General features: G+C 47.3%; 5 protein-coding genes across 5 annotated transcripts; 4 read left to right on the top strand and 1 right to left on the bottom strand.

Moving 5' to 3' along the window:
- Positions 1 to 1,215: 1,215 nt before the first annotated feature.
- Positions 1,216 to 2,142, top strand: VTN77DRAFT_2919 (uncharacterized protein; the record flags this gene model as incomplete). Its single annotated transcript, XM_069418811.1, has 3 exons — positions 1,216 to 1,673; positions 1,732 to 1,889; positions 1,979 to 2,142. 3 exons carry the CDS (start codon positions 1,216 to 1,218, stop codon positions 2,140 to 2,142), a joined length of 780 nt encoding a protein of 259 aa, XP_069278977.1.
- A 1,216-nt stretch (positions 2,143 to 3,358) lies between these two features.
- Positions 3,359 to 3,848, top strand: VTN77DRAFT_2918 (uncharacterized protein; the record flags this gene model as incomplete). The annotated part of the gene is made up of 3 exons (XM_069418810.1): positions 3,359 to 3,569; positions 3,624 to 3,741; positions 3,803 to 3,848. 3 exons carry the CDS (start codon positions 3,359 to 3,361, stop codon positions 3,846 to 3,848), a joined length of 375 nt encoding a protein of 124 aa, XP_069278976.1.
- Positions 3,849 to 4,759: 911 nt separating this feature from the next.
- On the top strand, positions 4,760 to 5,728 carry VTN77DRAFT_2917 (uncharacterized protein; the record flags this gene model as incomplete). The annotated part of the gene is made up of 1 exon (XM_069418809.1): positions 4,760 to 5,728. One exon carries the CDS (start codon positions 4,760 to 4,762, stop codon positions 5,726 to 5,728), a length of 969 nt encoding a protein of 322 aa, XP_069278975.1.
- Positions 5,729 to 6,017: 289 nt separating this feature from the next.
- Positions 6,018 to 7,112, bottom strand: VTN77DRAFT_2916 (uncharacterized protein; the record flags this gene model as incomplete). The annotated part of the gene is made up of 1 exon (XM_069418808.1): positions 6,018 to 7,112. The coding sequence occupies one exon, from the start codon at positions 7,110 to 7,112 to the stop codon at positions 6,018 to 6,020; it is 1,095 nt and encodes a 364-aa protein (XP_069278974.1).
- A 4,268-nt stretch (positions 7,113 to 11,380) lies between these two features.
- VTN77DRAFT_2915 (uncharacterized protein) lies at positions 11,381 to 11,845 on the top strand (the record flags this gene model as incomplete). The annotated part of the gene is made up of 2 exons (XM_069418807.1): positions 11,381 to 11,550; positions 11,575 to 11,845. 2 exons carry the CDS (start codon positions 11,381 to 11,383, stop codon positions 11,843 to 11,845), a joined length of 441 nt encoding a protein of 146 aa, XP_069278973.1.
- Positions 11,846 to 14,187: the final 2,342 nt, after the last annotated feature.

Genomic DNA, 14,187 nt, shown 5'->3' with positions numbered 1-14,187 from the left:
TACCCCATATTATTACTATCTTGGTCCCCTGGACTCCGTATCTAAAGCCGGGGTCAGTTGACCATACAGGGGAGTCCTCTGTATGGAGTAATATGCAGATAGGTCACGCGCCAGAAAAAGAGTGTGATCTCCAGACACGAACCTGTGGGCTCTGATTAGTGGGCCTGCAAGTTATGTGATCCATAACTCACCCCGTCTGCGAATCCTCGAGTCGATCTGGGCTAGATGGACCCTGGCGGACTTGACTAGTGGATCGTGCATGGAACCACGCTTCTGGGGCCGTTGCAACGGCCCTATCATCGACGACGGTGGATGAGGTCTGAGACTGCAGAGTTACATCGGATAATAATAATACTAGCAAATAATAGCAAGTAGTCGGTGACGAGTCGACGACCACCGTGAAGACTGCGGAACAAACAATAGGTAGATAGACAGAGCCTTGGTAAGGGACTCCTTTTTCTTCTCCTTTCTTTTCTCTTCTTTTCTTCAGAAATACAATATGAGTTGGGATGGTATTACTCAAACAAACCATATTGAATCAACTTCGACTGACTCACGGGCCGTCTGTCTGGCTGGCTGACTGTCTGTCTGTCACCAACAAGCAGCAATCTTATAATACTATGTGAATGAATAATATGAGAAATTCCCCAACAGAACCTATCCTTATCCTTATCAAGCCATACTATAGTATGCTAAGTTGACGGAGGTTACATTGGCAAACACATGGCCTCATCATAGCACGCAGTATAGTATAACCTCCCCACGGACATCCTTGCCCACTTCTGGTAGCATCTGCCGGTAATCAACCAAGCCAACTCGTTCAAGCTCAAGCCTCAAGCATATTTACAGGGGATACCCCGCATTCTGTACCCCGTACCTGATATGCATGCAGCATGCAGCTCTGGAGGAGCTCACTAGTCAGCTGGCTAGCTAGCTTGGTGAGCTAAGTAGGTACATACAGTATGGAGTATGAAGTATGGAGCATATGGGGACTACCTACGTATGCATGGCGCAGGGGCAGGACTTAAATGTCCGAGACCGGGGCGAGTGAGTAGTGAATGTTATTTAGAGTCAAGCTGTGACTGTCGACTCAAGTTCTGACAGGAAAATTGTTTTTTTTTCTTTTCCCTGCTCCTGCTGGCAAGGACGGAACAAGAAGTCGGTACTGCTTATGTTAATATAACATAACATACGTTTAAACCTATCGAGATCATCATGCTGTTCCCTAGCCTGTCACTCGGGGCTTTGTTTCCTCTCTTCATCAGCACGCTGGCATCCCCCTTGCCTACTCCTGAAGAATCAAATCTGGTCAAAAAGGGGACGTCCCTGAATGAATTCCTCAGCATCCTCTTGGACCACCTCCCTGCCATCAACGACACCATCAACGCGGCATCGAGCATCATCACAGATCTTGACTCCGTCCTCGCCGACCTGGCCGGCTTACAGACGACGTACAACGAGCTGGGCAGCGGTTCCTGCACGGAATACACCGTCCTCTTTGCCCGCGGGACGAGCGAGCCCGGCAATGTCGGTGTTCTCGTGGGGCCGCCTCTCTTCCTAGCTCTGCAGAACCATATCAGTTCGTCGGATCTCACCATCCAGGGTGTCAATAACTATGCGGCCAGCGTCGAGGGGTACCTAGAGGGCGGTGATCCCAGCGGGAGTGCAGAGATGTAAGCGAATAATCATGAAGCTGACTGGCCGCAGCTGACGATTGGTTTTTATCTACAGGTCATCGCAGATAGAATCGGTCTACTCCACCTGCCCAAACACAAAACTGATTGTATCGGGCTACTCCCAAGGCTGTCAGATTGTGCACAATGCCGTGGCGAAGCTTCCAGCCGCGACAGCGTCATGGATCAGCAGTGTTTTGCTGTTTGGAGATCCGGGTATGTTATCCAGTCACTGAAATCTGGACTCAAAAAGAGAAAGATGAAAAAAAAGAAGATTCCTAACGAATTACGTATATATTATGTAGACGACGGACAACCCCTGCCAAACGTCGACTCGTCCAAAGTGCACACAGTCTGCCACGACGGCGACTACATCTGCCAGGATGGCATCTTCATCTTGCTCCCGCATCTTACCTACGCGGAGGATGTCTCCAGCGCGGCTTCGTTTGCGATCCAGACTTCTTCATAAGTTTTTTTTTTAAAAAAAAAAGGAAGTCACAGGTACGGAACGGTTGTATGAAGAAGATTATGAGAAAAAAAATGAATAAAAAGACAAGGATCATGGATTCATGAATGAACAACGTGATGAGGGAAGCTAAGCGTGAATGGCCTCAGGTGGAAGCTTGTGGGCTGTCGACAGCCCTGACCTTAGGCCCTAAATCCTGAGCTTGGTCGCTGACCAATCCCCTTCCGAGATGAAATCAATCTGCAGGGCAGATGGAAAGGACAAGGAATGGATACGCACAAAAAGCGATTGAATGAATGTTCAAATGTGTTGCTCCCAGTAAATATGCATTTGTCATATTAGGATATGAGGTGCTCCAATGATAATGATACGATGTCAGTGACGTCCATGGTGTCCCGGGACTCTACGAAGGTAGTAATCTATATATTGCCATAAGATAGATAAAGTTTTGGTTTAAAGATATGTGACGCTACGACTGTCTGCGAAGAGTGCTCGTATTTCCGCTGAACAGTCAGTAATGGGCGTTTCCTGTGGACGGACTTTAGGATCACTAAAACTGCTTCGATAGTTATCGAGGACACCTTGTGGCGCTGCAGTTCTCAAAAAAAAGGGGGGGAGAGATGTTCCAGACAATTGGATACTTTATCTTCGGTACATGTCAATAAACTCGACTTTCTACAAACTGAAATTGAAGATGAAAATAGCGGATTATCTTCTCGCTGAAAACCAACTGTCTTGATTGTGTCTCGAACAAAACGAATTCAGACTAAAGTCTGATATCAAGAAATGCGAATTCCATATCACCTAGACAAAGTATTTGGGATTCATTATTAGCACTAATGGTATTAAAGTTGACCCAGACAAGGTCTTGATTAATTTACTTCCTTTTTTAATATCTTTAGATCTTTAATAAGACCTTAAAACAAGTAAACTAGGCAATGCCAGGATAAAAGAACTTATTATTAAGAAGAAAGGAAGAAGGAGCATAATTGTATGTCCATTTTGGGAAACTGTGTTGTACTATTCTCAACGTGATTGGTGCAACAGTTGTTCATCATGTGAGCATGGCTCCTGCCTTACGACACCAATCACCAACTGTACTAGTCCATTACTCGACAACGCGAACATCATCTCTAATTGTGCCGATACGGCCAGTTCGCATTTTCTCTGCCTAACAAACATTCTATTTCTTTTCTCGTTTGCTTTGTGATATCCACGAATGGATGGCGAGGTCGACGCGTCGAATGTTCATGGCAAACCTCGCCAGAAGCACTCTTGCTCCGCGTGTGCTCGACGAAAAGTAAAGTGTGACCGTCAGGAACCTTGCACATCCTGCGTCAAGACAAAGTCTGAATGTCTTTACTCTGCTCAAACCACGTTACCGCGGCGCCGGAAACGCCACGACCCTCAGGAGGACATATTCGCTCGTCGTAAGCGGTATGAGGAACTACTGAGAAGAAACAATATTGACTTCACGCCCCCAGATGGCTGGATCCATTGCAGAATTGAAGTCGATGATCGGCAGACAAGCTCCTCTACGCCTGTATTATCTAAGGAGATGAGATCAGGCAATAGGCCTTCCACGGGTGAGAAAGGAGAGGCGTAAGTAGCAACCATAACCGCTCTTTACATCCAAGGCATGCTTGGTCTGACAGTCTCATAGAAACTGGTGGGCGGCGCTGAGTGATGAGGTGAGAATTCAAGAATGAGCACGACCGAAGTCTAATGAATTTCGCAGCTTCGAAACCCTAAACACCAGCAACTCCCAGGATCTCTGGAAGATAACTCTCCGGACGCAAATGTTCTCCTATTTGGACCTTCGCCACAGAGCTCTGGTTTAGCCAATGCTCATCCCCAGCCACGAGTCATCTTTAAACTCTGGCAGATTTTCCTCGATAGAGTAAACCCTCTTATCAAAATCGTCCACGCTCCCACGCTGCAACAGCAGATTTTAGAGGCGATGGACAACTTACAGGAAGTTCCCAAAGCAATGGAGGCTTTGATGTTCTCAATTTACAACATTGCAGTGACATCAATAACTAGTTCGGAATGGAGACGGCGTTTGGAGAAGAGAGATCAACTCTGCTAGCGAGATATCGAACTGCGACTCAGCAAGCTCTGATTGAAGCAGACTTTATCTCCTCGAGGGACTTGACTGTGCTCCAAGCATTTGTCCTATTACTGGTATGTGTAGGCTCTATGTACCCATTTCTTCGATTACGAACGAGAATCATTTTGACGACGTCTTTGAATATGTTATTTCTTCTTCTTCTTCTTCCTCCTCTCTCTTTTGTTTTCCTTTTTCTTGGGGGCAGTTTGAATCTACCAAATCTATCCTGAACTCAGTCTGACAGGCTTAGCTTTCAAATCCCGATGCTGAGTCGACTTTTGTTCTGGCCGGTGTGGCAGTGAGGCTAGGGCAGCGACTTGGTCTTGGAAGTGACGATCCTAAATTATCTTTTTTTTTTTTGAACAAGAAATGCGCATCCGACTATGGTGGCAGATACTCTTTCTGGAGGCTCGAGCCAGCCACGGAATTTCAAACCGTTCAGCAGCTGCATCAGAGCTGGCAAATGTTAGGCTGCCTTGGAACGTTAACGATTCTGACCTCTATCCTGAAATGTCAGCGCCACCTCCAGAACACCCCAGAGCGACAGAAATGATTTATTGCCTGCTCAAGTACGAGGTCAGCACGATCTTTCGTCGCTCTCCGTACGCGGCTTCACTCCAGAATAACCCGCGGAAAATGGCCAACCTGACTGTGCCTACGTCGACGAAAGAGAAGCTGATTGACGAGCTAGAGTTGCTCTATGAGCAGAAGTATTTGCAACACTGTGATTCAAAGATACCATTGCATCATCTCGCCATCGTCATGGCCAAGTTGAGTATATATAAGATGAGATTTGTATTCCACCATCCACGCCACCACCCCAATGGCGCAAGCCAACTTTCTCCAGAAGAAAGTGATACACTCTTCTTCAACAGCGTCCGGCTGATTGAGTACGATAATTTAATCCGAAAGACGAAATTTTCCGAGCATCTGCTGAGACACATGACCGCCAGAACGCAGCTGGATGCGCTCATCTACATGCTCAATGAGCTGCGCCGACGGACAACGGGCGAGTTAGTGACAACCGCATGGGAACAAGTCGAGATGGTCTTCAATGATCATCCACGTCTTATTGAAGACACCGATAATAGATTATACATTGCAATTGGAGACTTGACACTCAAGGCTTGGGAAGCGAGAGTGGCAGCACTCGCCAGCAAGAGAGCAGATACAAGTCGACAATCGACGCCCAATTATATCCTGGCTTTATTATCAAGGAGAATTTCCAATGACGGGGACTCATCTGCTAGAATGATCATCGCTGCTGAGGATGGGAAACAATCTACGGATCAGCATTCACAGTCAGCTCGCAACAGTCTTCAGCATAATGAACCAGCTACGAACGCTTTGAACACCACTGAGGAGACTGCTTCCTTGTCTTTCGAAGTGCCCTCTGCGGATTGGACGTTCTGGGAAGATTTGCTTCAGGGGCACGAACCGGAAGATTTCGGACAGCCGTTCTTTGGTCAAAGTTGCTGATGACCATTTTCGTGTTGGGAGATTTTATTATTACTTCCGGCCTACTCTGTCAGGCGAAACATGCATTGTTTCGATTGATTTTGAGAAACAGCCAGAATTATTCGGCAACTTAGCACGATTCGTCTGAGACCGCAACTACTAAGTTTCGAATGCAGAAGATATTGAACATTATCGCTAATTTGATATCTACAGCCACTATATTTGAAATGATACGAAGAGAAGGGTGAATGACACCACGGTTGACGATATATACAGTGTACTGTACAGTTCAAACAGCAAGAACTCAATATCATGATGTTTCCGCAGCCGCTATGATAGTCTCCCTGGTAATGCAGCTCTGGTCGCACATACTCTTGAAAAGTCCTCCAGCGTCGTACAACGCCAATGGAGTATCAACCTCCGCGACCCGTCCACGGTCCATGACGCAGACCCTATCATAGCCAATGATAGTCTTCAGTCTGTGAGCGACACACAACAGGGTTCGTCCGCGGAAGCCGTTAGAAATCGCCTTCTGGATCTTGCGATCCGTTTCAAAGTCAATGGAACTGGTCGCTTCGTCGCAGACGATTATCTGGCTGCCACGTACGAGGGCGCGCGCAAAAGCGAGGAGTTGTTTCTGACCTAGAGAGAAGTTTCGCCCTTCTTCCTCGACAGTTGTCTCCAGGTTGATGTGGCTCTGAGATGTTTCCTCTTCCGTGCTGCTGTTCACGTCAACAAGCTGGGCTTGTCGAAGGGCGGACCAAAGCTCGAGATCAGTGTGCGAGTTGAAAGGATCAAGGTTTGACCTGACAGTGCCGGCAAAGAGAGTGGGATCTTGCGGGATAATAGACACCCGTGATCGGAGGTTTTGCAACCCTACTGTTCTGATATCGATACCATCGATTTCGATGCTGCCTTCTGTCAATTCCACCATTCGGAAGAGAGCAATGGTAATGCTGGATTTCCCTGCACCCGTACGGCCAACGATGCCTATCCTCTCGCCAGGCTTGACGTGCAGATCGAATCCATCCAATACCAGAGGTAACTGCGGACGGTACCTCATGTGCACGTCGTGGAAGACGATTTCCCCCTTCTGGGGCCAGTCGTCTGCCACAGGAATAGCATGAGTTGGAGCTTCCTGTTCAATGTCCGTGCCATAGTAGTAAATCCGCTCCGTGGAATGCATACTGTTCTCAACATCGGCAGCTTGCCTCACGGTGAACTGAAGCATTTGAACGACGCTCAACAGGTACGACAGGACGAGTCCACCAATGCTCGGTGAAATATCAAAGCGTGAGGTGACAACTAGCATCTCTGTCACGAAGACCATAATCGTGCCAATTGCGTCGTGTCGGACGCTCAGCCATCGCTGGTTGGCAAAGGTCAGGAAATACGCGCTGTCCATATCATCAACTGCGTTTTTGATTCTGCTGAGGAATTGATCTTGTAAGCCGTACGCTCGTATTGTTGAGGTGCCGAAAATGGCCTCATTGAAACGTGCTCATGTCTCTTGAGCTGTCGCGCAGATGCGTGGTAATAAGCCGCAACAGACAGAATATACTAGAAAGAGAGGGCCCAGCGCAGCAGCAAAATAATAGTAATAGACGATAATGAGGATGAACACGGAGAGCACCATCGCAATTGTCATGCTGGCCACGCGCATTGTGTCGATCAAGTTGTTGTCCATGGTGTCGATATCCTTGGAGAAGCGGTTCATGATGCGGCCTAGAGGCGTTGTGTCGAAGAAGGACATGGGCGCACGCAAGACGCGGTGTATCGCTCGGTGGAGGAGCTTTTTGCTTGCCTCTGTTCCGGCCAGTGACAGGCTTATCAAGTACAGGAACAACATGATTGCCTGAGTTACACCCAGTGCCGCATAGATCCCGATCTGTGAGCAGTCAGTATCCAAGATTTACTCTTTTTTTTCTGTATAAAAGAGACTAACGTATTTGCCTGTAGAAAACCCAAATTTGTCGGAGCTCCACCACGCCAACCATAGGTTGGTGACGATGTTGCCTCCCTGAGCAATGACCAAGAGTGCGAGAATGAGAGGCAGGACAAAAATGGACCCGGACGCCTTGAAGTAATGATGGTATATACTCCAAGATACGCTTTCGAGGCCTTTATCCTCTTCTTGCATCAGAGAGTCTTTAGAGTTGATCACGGTTGATGTTTTTTGATGTGCTGAATTGTCCGCGGTCGATGCTTCGGCACTACCGTCTTGTCGGTCACGATCTACCGTGGCCATCATCGTCCTGAACCGTTCACTGTGCTCCATGAGGTTGTCGAACGTGTCACAAGCAACAATCTTTCCCTCGTCCATGATGATTATCCTGTCACAATGGTGGAGAACATGAAGCTGGTGAGTGGCAAGGATCCGACACTTGTCCTTGAGGAGCCCGCAGAGGGCGTGTTCCATGATATGACGGCCGACATGAGCATCGACCGCCGAGAGCGGATCATCCATGAGCATGATGTCAGCATCCGAGTAGATACCTCGAGCGAGGTTCACGCGTTGTTTCTGTCCACCAGAGAGGTTGATGCCTCGTTCGCCGATCTCCGTGAAACGACCATGGGGGAGGATCTCCAGATCCTGACGAAGGGCGCAGGCATCGAGCACTTGGTTGAACCTCGTCTCGTCAAGCTCCTTCCCAAAGGTGATGTTGTCCTGCACCGTGGCGTTCTGAATCCAGGCATTCTGCGGACAATAGGCCTTGGAACCACCCATGATAGCGGTGCCAGCTGTCTTGCGCATGTCTCCTGCGAGAGCGGCCAGAAGCGAGGTCTTTCCAGAGCCAACCCCGCCTATTACTGCGATGAATTCCTTCCGACCGATCTGGATGTTGAGGTCGGTTATTTTGAACGGCTCGTCGACACGCGAGACTTCTGAATCTGAGCTGGGATCGACCTTCTCCTCTTTCTTCAAGCCCTTTTCCCCGGCCTTGTCAGCCTTCTCAACCTTCTTCGCTGTCTTCTCTGCTTTTTCTTCCTTTTTGGCGTTTTTCTTCTGCTTCGGCTTTTCGTCTGAATCATCCGGAGAGTCGTCGGCCGCAACTCTTTCCCAGGTGAATTCTGCCTGGTACAGCTCCACTGCATCTGGCGCACCCTCGACTACTTGTATGTCATCATGCTGGTCTTCTGCTCGGAGGAACTCTTCAATTCGGTCTATGGCCGCGAGAGCATCAGTGACGAGGCCAATCACCATTGGAAAGAGCATCAGGGGCATTCGAAGCTGATTGAACAGAGTCAGCGACGAGAAAATGGGCGCTGGGTCAAGCGGGTGGCGGGAAAGCGAGAAGGTGATGAATGCCAGCATCGACGCGAACAGCGGGATGGACATGCCGACGGCGTTGACTGCGTTTCGTATGGTAAGTAGGATTTGGATTGTGCGGATCTCTTGATGGCGGATTTTAGCGATGCGGTCCAGGAAATCCATTTCCCATGCGTAGTACTTCACGAATCGTATTGCCTGGAGAACCTCCTGGGTCAAGCTGACTCTTTTGTCTGTCAAGATGTTGATCGTGGCTCGCTTGGCGAACATGGCGCGAACGGCCATTCCCATCATCGGAGCAGAGAGCAAGAAGAGTCCAATTCCCGGCAACGCACTGTAGGTCAGGTTGACCAGGAGGAGCGCGATGGTGACGATCATGGCTACAGGAGACGTCCACGCCATGTGGAACCAGCCGGATGCCTTGTCGATGTGATTGGTGTCGGTTGACATGAGATTGATGATTCGACCGTTGCTCCATCCCTTCTTCCCGCTTTGTTTCTCCATCTGATCGGCATACCATTTCTTCTCCTCATCGCTGCCCGGTTTGATGTCAGCCGGGGGTTCTCGCGGCGGTGTCCAACCGGCCTTGGCGCGTCCTGAGATGGTCATGGCCTTGTTGAAGATGAGTGATATTAATGCGGAACGAACTTGGCCACCGACCAGCATCCCTCGGTACATGAAATGGTTGTTCCCGATGCTTCCCAGGATCTGCATACCGGTGATTCCCAGCGCCCAGCCGATTCCCACGCCGATTGCTGGGCCTTTGCCTCCCGTCTTGTCTGCCAGCCAGGCCTCCGTCGCGAACGTGATCAGGTATTTCAGGGTGTAGGGCATGAGGATCTGCACCAGCGTGGCGATCAACGAGCAGATGCCTCCGATGTAGATGTCCGTCTTGAATGTGTCGAAAATAGCTGCTGCCAGGGGGCGTTTCGATCCGCTCTCGATCCGCTTGTTGAAGTTTTCCTGCAGACGCGCAGGGATGACCGGGGCGGTGCGGTTTGGACTGACGCGCCAGATATCGTTCACTTCGAGGGGGCGCTGATATCCGACCTGCAAGCCGTCAATTAGTCGTGGGCGGAGTGTGTAAATATATGAATTCTGTGAGAGACTAACCGCCATGAGCGGACTCATCCATTCAAAGGTGAGCAGGCTGAAGAAACCGGCTCGAAACTCGGGCGAGTCAGTCCGCTCGGAGGGAATAGGTGGTTTTCGACGCCGTTTGAGAGGGTTGAGGCGCGATAGCCGGGGCGATTTGGCTGGCAACTGGCCCTCCTCTTTTGCCTCTGCCTCTGCCATGCTATGCACCCTGGGTTCACGACACAATTTAGTTCGGGAGAAGGTAGGTGCTGTCGAACAGGTCTCAATGCAATCCACACCGCGAGTAAAACAGCTAAAGTATGAATATTCAGAACGACGTAGACAAAATGGAATGAAGGGCGAAGCTTTCCTTTTCTCCTGTATTTCCCCAGGTAGGTCGGCGACTTCAATAGATATAAAAAAAAAAAGTAAGAACGAGCGATCTTTGTACTGTACGGAGTATATGTAGTTTTGATTGAAGAAACAGGATCCTCGCCCTCCCTTCAATATATGCAAAAAAAAATACAATACACTACCCTGAGAGACCGTCCCATCGCTATTGAATTTTTTGGGCCCATACATAGTCTTCCATACGCTGGAAGACAGGCAAGTAAAACTTAGACCCCGGCCTGTCTCTGATGATACCAAATCGGGAAATCATGATGGGGTTTCGGGCCCGAAGGAGCCTGAATAAGTATAGCTTCGTTTTCTTCGGGCCCGAGAGTTCCTGATTTGGATTCACGGAGCCCTTCTTCCCTGTCCTGGTCCCCCTGCTTTACCTGCTTCCTCCGTGGGCTTATTATTATTATTATTTCCTTTCTCCATAAGGTAATGAACATGTAATACTGTATGTGTATATATACGAACCATTTTTCCCGCGACAGCTCCGAAATTTCCTTTTCCAGGCACTACTGCTTTAATGAGGGTGCTTACTCTGTAGTCGACTACGTCTACACTGGCCTCGCGGAGTTCTCACTAAGGTAAGCTCTTACCAGTTATTATGTGATTTTTTTTTTGCCAAAGCTATTACTTGGATTAATATTTTGTGCGTTGGTTAGCTGTTTTTTCAGTCAAGATATGGATGAATGTAGTAATAGAAAGCGAAGAAGAAACCATCACTATTAATATTATATAGAGTCCTGGTTATGGTAGTCCCATAAATATTCAACCTCCCACTACATATGGTATCGACTGAGGTAGGTATATGGGACCTCCTCTTGATTCTTGATACAAATTCATCTTGGCTGAAAGAATGGCAGACCCTCGCAATTCAGTTTCCCTCATGACGTCGTCTTCGACTTCTTTGGAGGGAGTTCCTGCCGTCCATGATCAAGAGAAATCACGGGCACGTCGTTACCATTGCCAGTGTGGCCAGTTTCGCTGTCCTGGCGGGCAACGTGGACTACAGCTGCACCAAGGCTGCCGCGCTGGCCTTCCACGAGGGCCTGACGCAGGAGCTCAGGCATCGATACCATGCGGACAGAGTGCGGACGACGTGAGTAATCCCATATCTATGTAGCTTTTTGCCGCTGACTGACTGCGTCGTGCATCCAACGTGGGTGCGCACCCCGCTCATTGCCGAGTTATTGGCGCCCAACTTTAATGGACTCGTCCTGGAGGCAGAGACGGTTGCGGACGCCGTCGTGAAACAAGTTCTCAAGGGCGAGAGTGCGCAGTTGATCCTGCCCTCCCACTACAGTCTGCTGGCTAGTCTGCGAGGCTTCCCAAGCTGGTTGCAGGAAGGCGTAAGGAGCTCGCACGCGGGTGTCTTGGACCGCAGCAAGCATTAGCCTCTACCTACGCAGATATCTATTAGCGATATGGAATTTCTCCTCGCTACTATTGCCTGCGGATGTAGTGTACCTCTATCATATATATATATCGACGTATATCAACCCTCGTTGAAATTCTTGCATTTGGTAGTTAAAGCCAGATTTTGTGTGGTCCTATGTTATGCCTAGAATTTGTTGGTAAAAGCAACGTATAACATAGTATCCTTCCTACTAATCCTGCTCTCACTGGTGTAGGTAACTAATACCGTATACACATGCCACGTAGAGGGTTGAAAGCGAAGAACAATCCAGTGACCCACTCCCGACAATATCGCAGCCAACAAAACACGACCAAAATGCCAATTCCCGCCTATTCTGTTATCCCATCCCAGTAAATAAGAACCCATTACTCTGTCTTGGTACTTCTAGGATTTTACTATAATAATAACCACATTGATGCCGTTAAAAACTGGCCTGAAGAATCTATATTTATTATGGTCCATATTATAGAGAAGAGGAACCTATGGTTCCAAAGTACCTAGGTAGTTAGTCATAATAATTAATAGGGGATGGCTTCTAGCAGGAATAATAATATAATTATAGTTCTTCCCATGCCTAGGTAACATTAAGGGGGGGAACCTATGGAAGCCGCTTATTCTCAGAATCAGCAAATCGACGAAATCCCCTTGCCAAGACCAGCGTGCTAAATTATATTACTTACTCGATTGTTGGTTCTTGTTAATATACCCAGTTGGGTCCGCAGAGACTTATTCTCTTCAATCCGAAATTCATCTTGCCCATAGCCAGAAGGAGGAGACTAGATTGAGAGCTAGAGAAATATGAAAGAAGAGTGCGCCATTTGGGTTATTTCTGAGTCAAGTAGAATTTTTTTTAAAAAAAAAAAAGAGAGAGAGAGAGAGAGAGAGAGAGAGAGAGAGAACGAAAAAGGGAAAGAAGCAAAAAGACAATGATTTTACCCCAGAAGAGGTCCCTCCTATCGCGGAGCCTGTCGAGGGACGTCTGCTACTGAGGCTCCTGCTGATGAAAGTCCTGTCATGGATGCTTCTACATATTAGATAAGAATAGGAAATTTCTTTTCTAAAAGGAAAAACAGCTTGGAATCATTATTCAAGGCGAATATAACAATATCGAATAATAAGTTCTGACAGCTCTCAAAATCATAACTCCCCCACACCTCCCCCTCCTAGTAGAACATGAGAAAATAGGCCAAAAACCCCTAACATAGTTGATCAGTTTCCATTTCTTTCGTTTGTTTCGGGTACTTGCTTGCTTCACGGGTGAGAGCATTTCCACCTAGGCTCCTAGGCGCTGACACGATCTGGCTGTGAAGCCTGCACCTACCTGCAACAAGGAAGGTGATAGAAAATTATCTACCAATTATCGGTGTTTTTGGCTTATAAAAAGCCATATATTTCTGTTCTTCCTTCATCTTTCTTATTCTTTTTATTAGAGCAGTTTATTGGCCTTATAATATGATCTCCCTCTATTTGACGGTTATTTTAACAACGGGAGATACAGGAGCCTCTCTATATAGCCTGGGTATAAGTACATACATACATGCATACAACCAGCTGAGTGAGGCCCAGGTCCTTTCCTATCCAACAAACTATATATAGCGCCCTTAGGATAAAATGAAATATTAGTCCTTCTCTTTAGAAGAGGAGTCACCCTTAAGAGTAATACTACGAATAACTTCTACCCTCTTATTGCACCTCCTTCTCATATTTTGATTAAGGGATATTACTTGTTGATTAGGCACAACAACAGGGTAAAAGAGGGATTAATGTATTTCCGCCTAATTCCTTATCTATCCCCCCTACTATCCTTATGAATATTGTTATTTAATTGGGTATATCATTCATGCATCAAGCTTTAGGCAAAAAAAAAAAACAAGAAGATGTTATAACTATCTCACCCTAGTAAGGGTAGTAAAAGACTGTCAGCGCCTAGGAGTTAGAATCTAGGTCGTAGTTAATCTCACCTGTGAACCTTGCAAGCAAATAAAATAAATATACCAGAAACAAAAAGGAAGGAAGGAGATGGAAGCTGATCGGTCACATTGATTTTGATTTTTTCTTTGGGAGGGGGCTTAAAATCAGCCTGTTTTCTCTTCTCATCATCTTGATCCTTTTTTTTTCTCTAATCACCACTGCTTTTTATTTATTTATTTTTCCTTCATGCTATTTATTTATATATAAGAGTTCTAAGTCTCGTCTAGTCTACTCTAGTCTAGTCAAAATTATTCAATCATCTTCTTCTCGTCTTTCTTTGATTATTGTCGACCACTTAACTTATTTACTTCCTTGCTAACTTAGCTGGCTAGAAGAAGAAACTAACTA

This window comes from Rasamsonia byssochlamydoides (assembly GCF_041956645.1).
Source record: "Rasamsonia byssochlamydoides strain NRRL 3658 unplaced genomic scaffold VTN77scaffold_20, whole genome shotgun sequence".
In the NCBI taxonomy this organism is placed as follows: domain Eukaryota; kingdom Fungi; phylum Ascomycota; class Eurotiomycetes; order Eurotiales; family Trichocomaceae; genus Rasamsonia; species Rasamsonia byssochlamydoides.
Note: the sequence above shows the minus strand (reverse complement) of the source record. Positions and strands in the feature narration are given on the sequence as shown.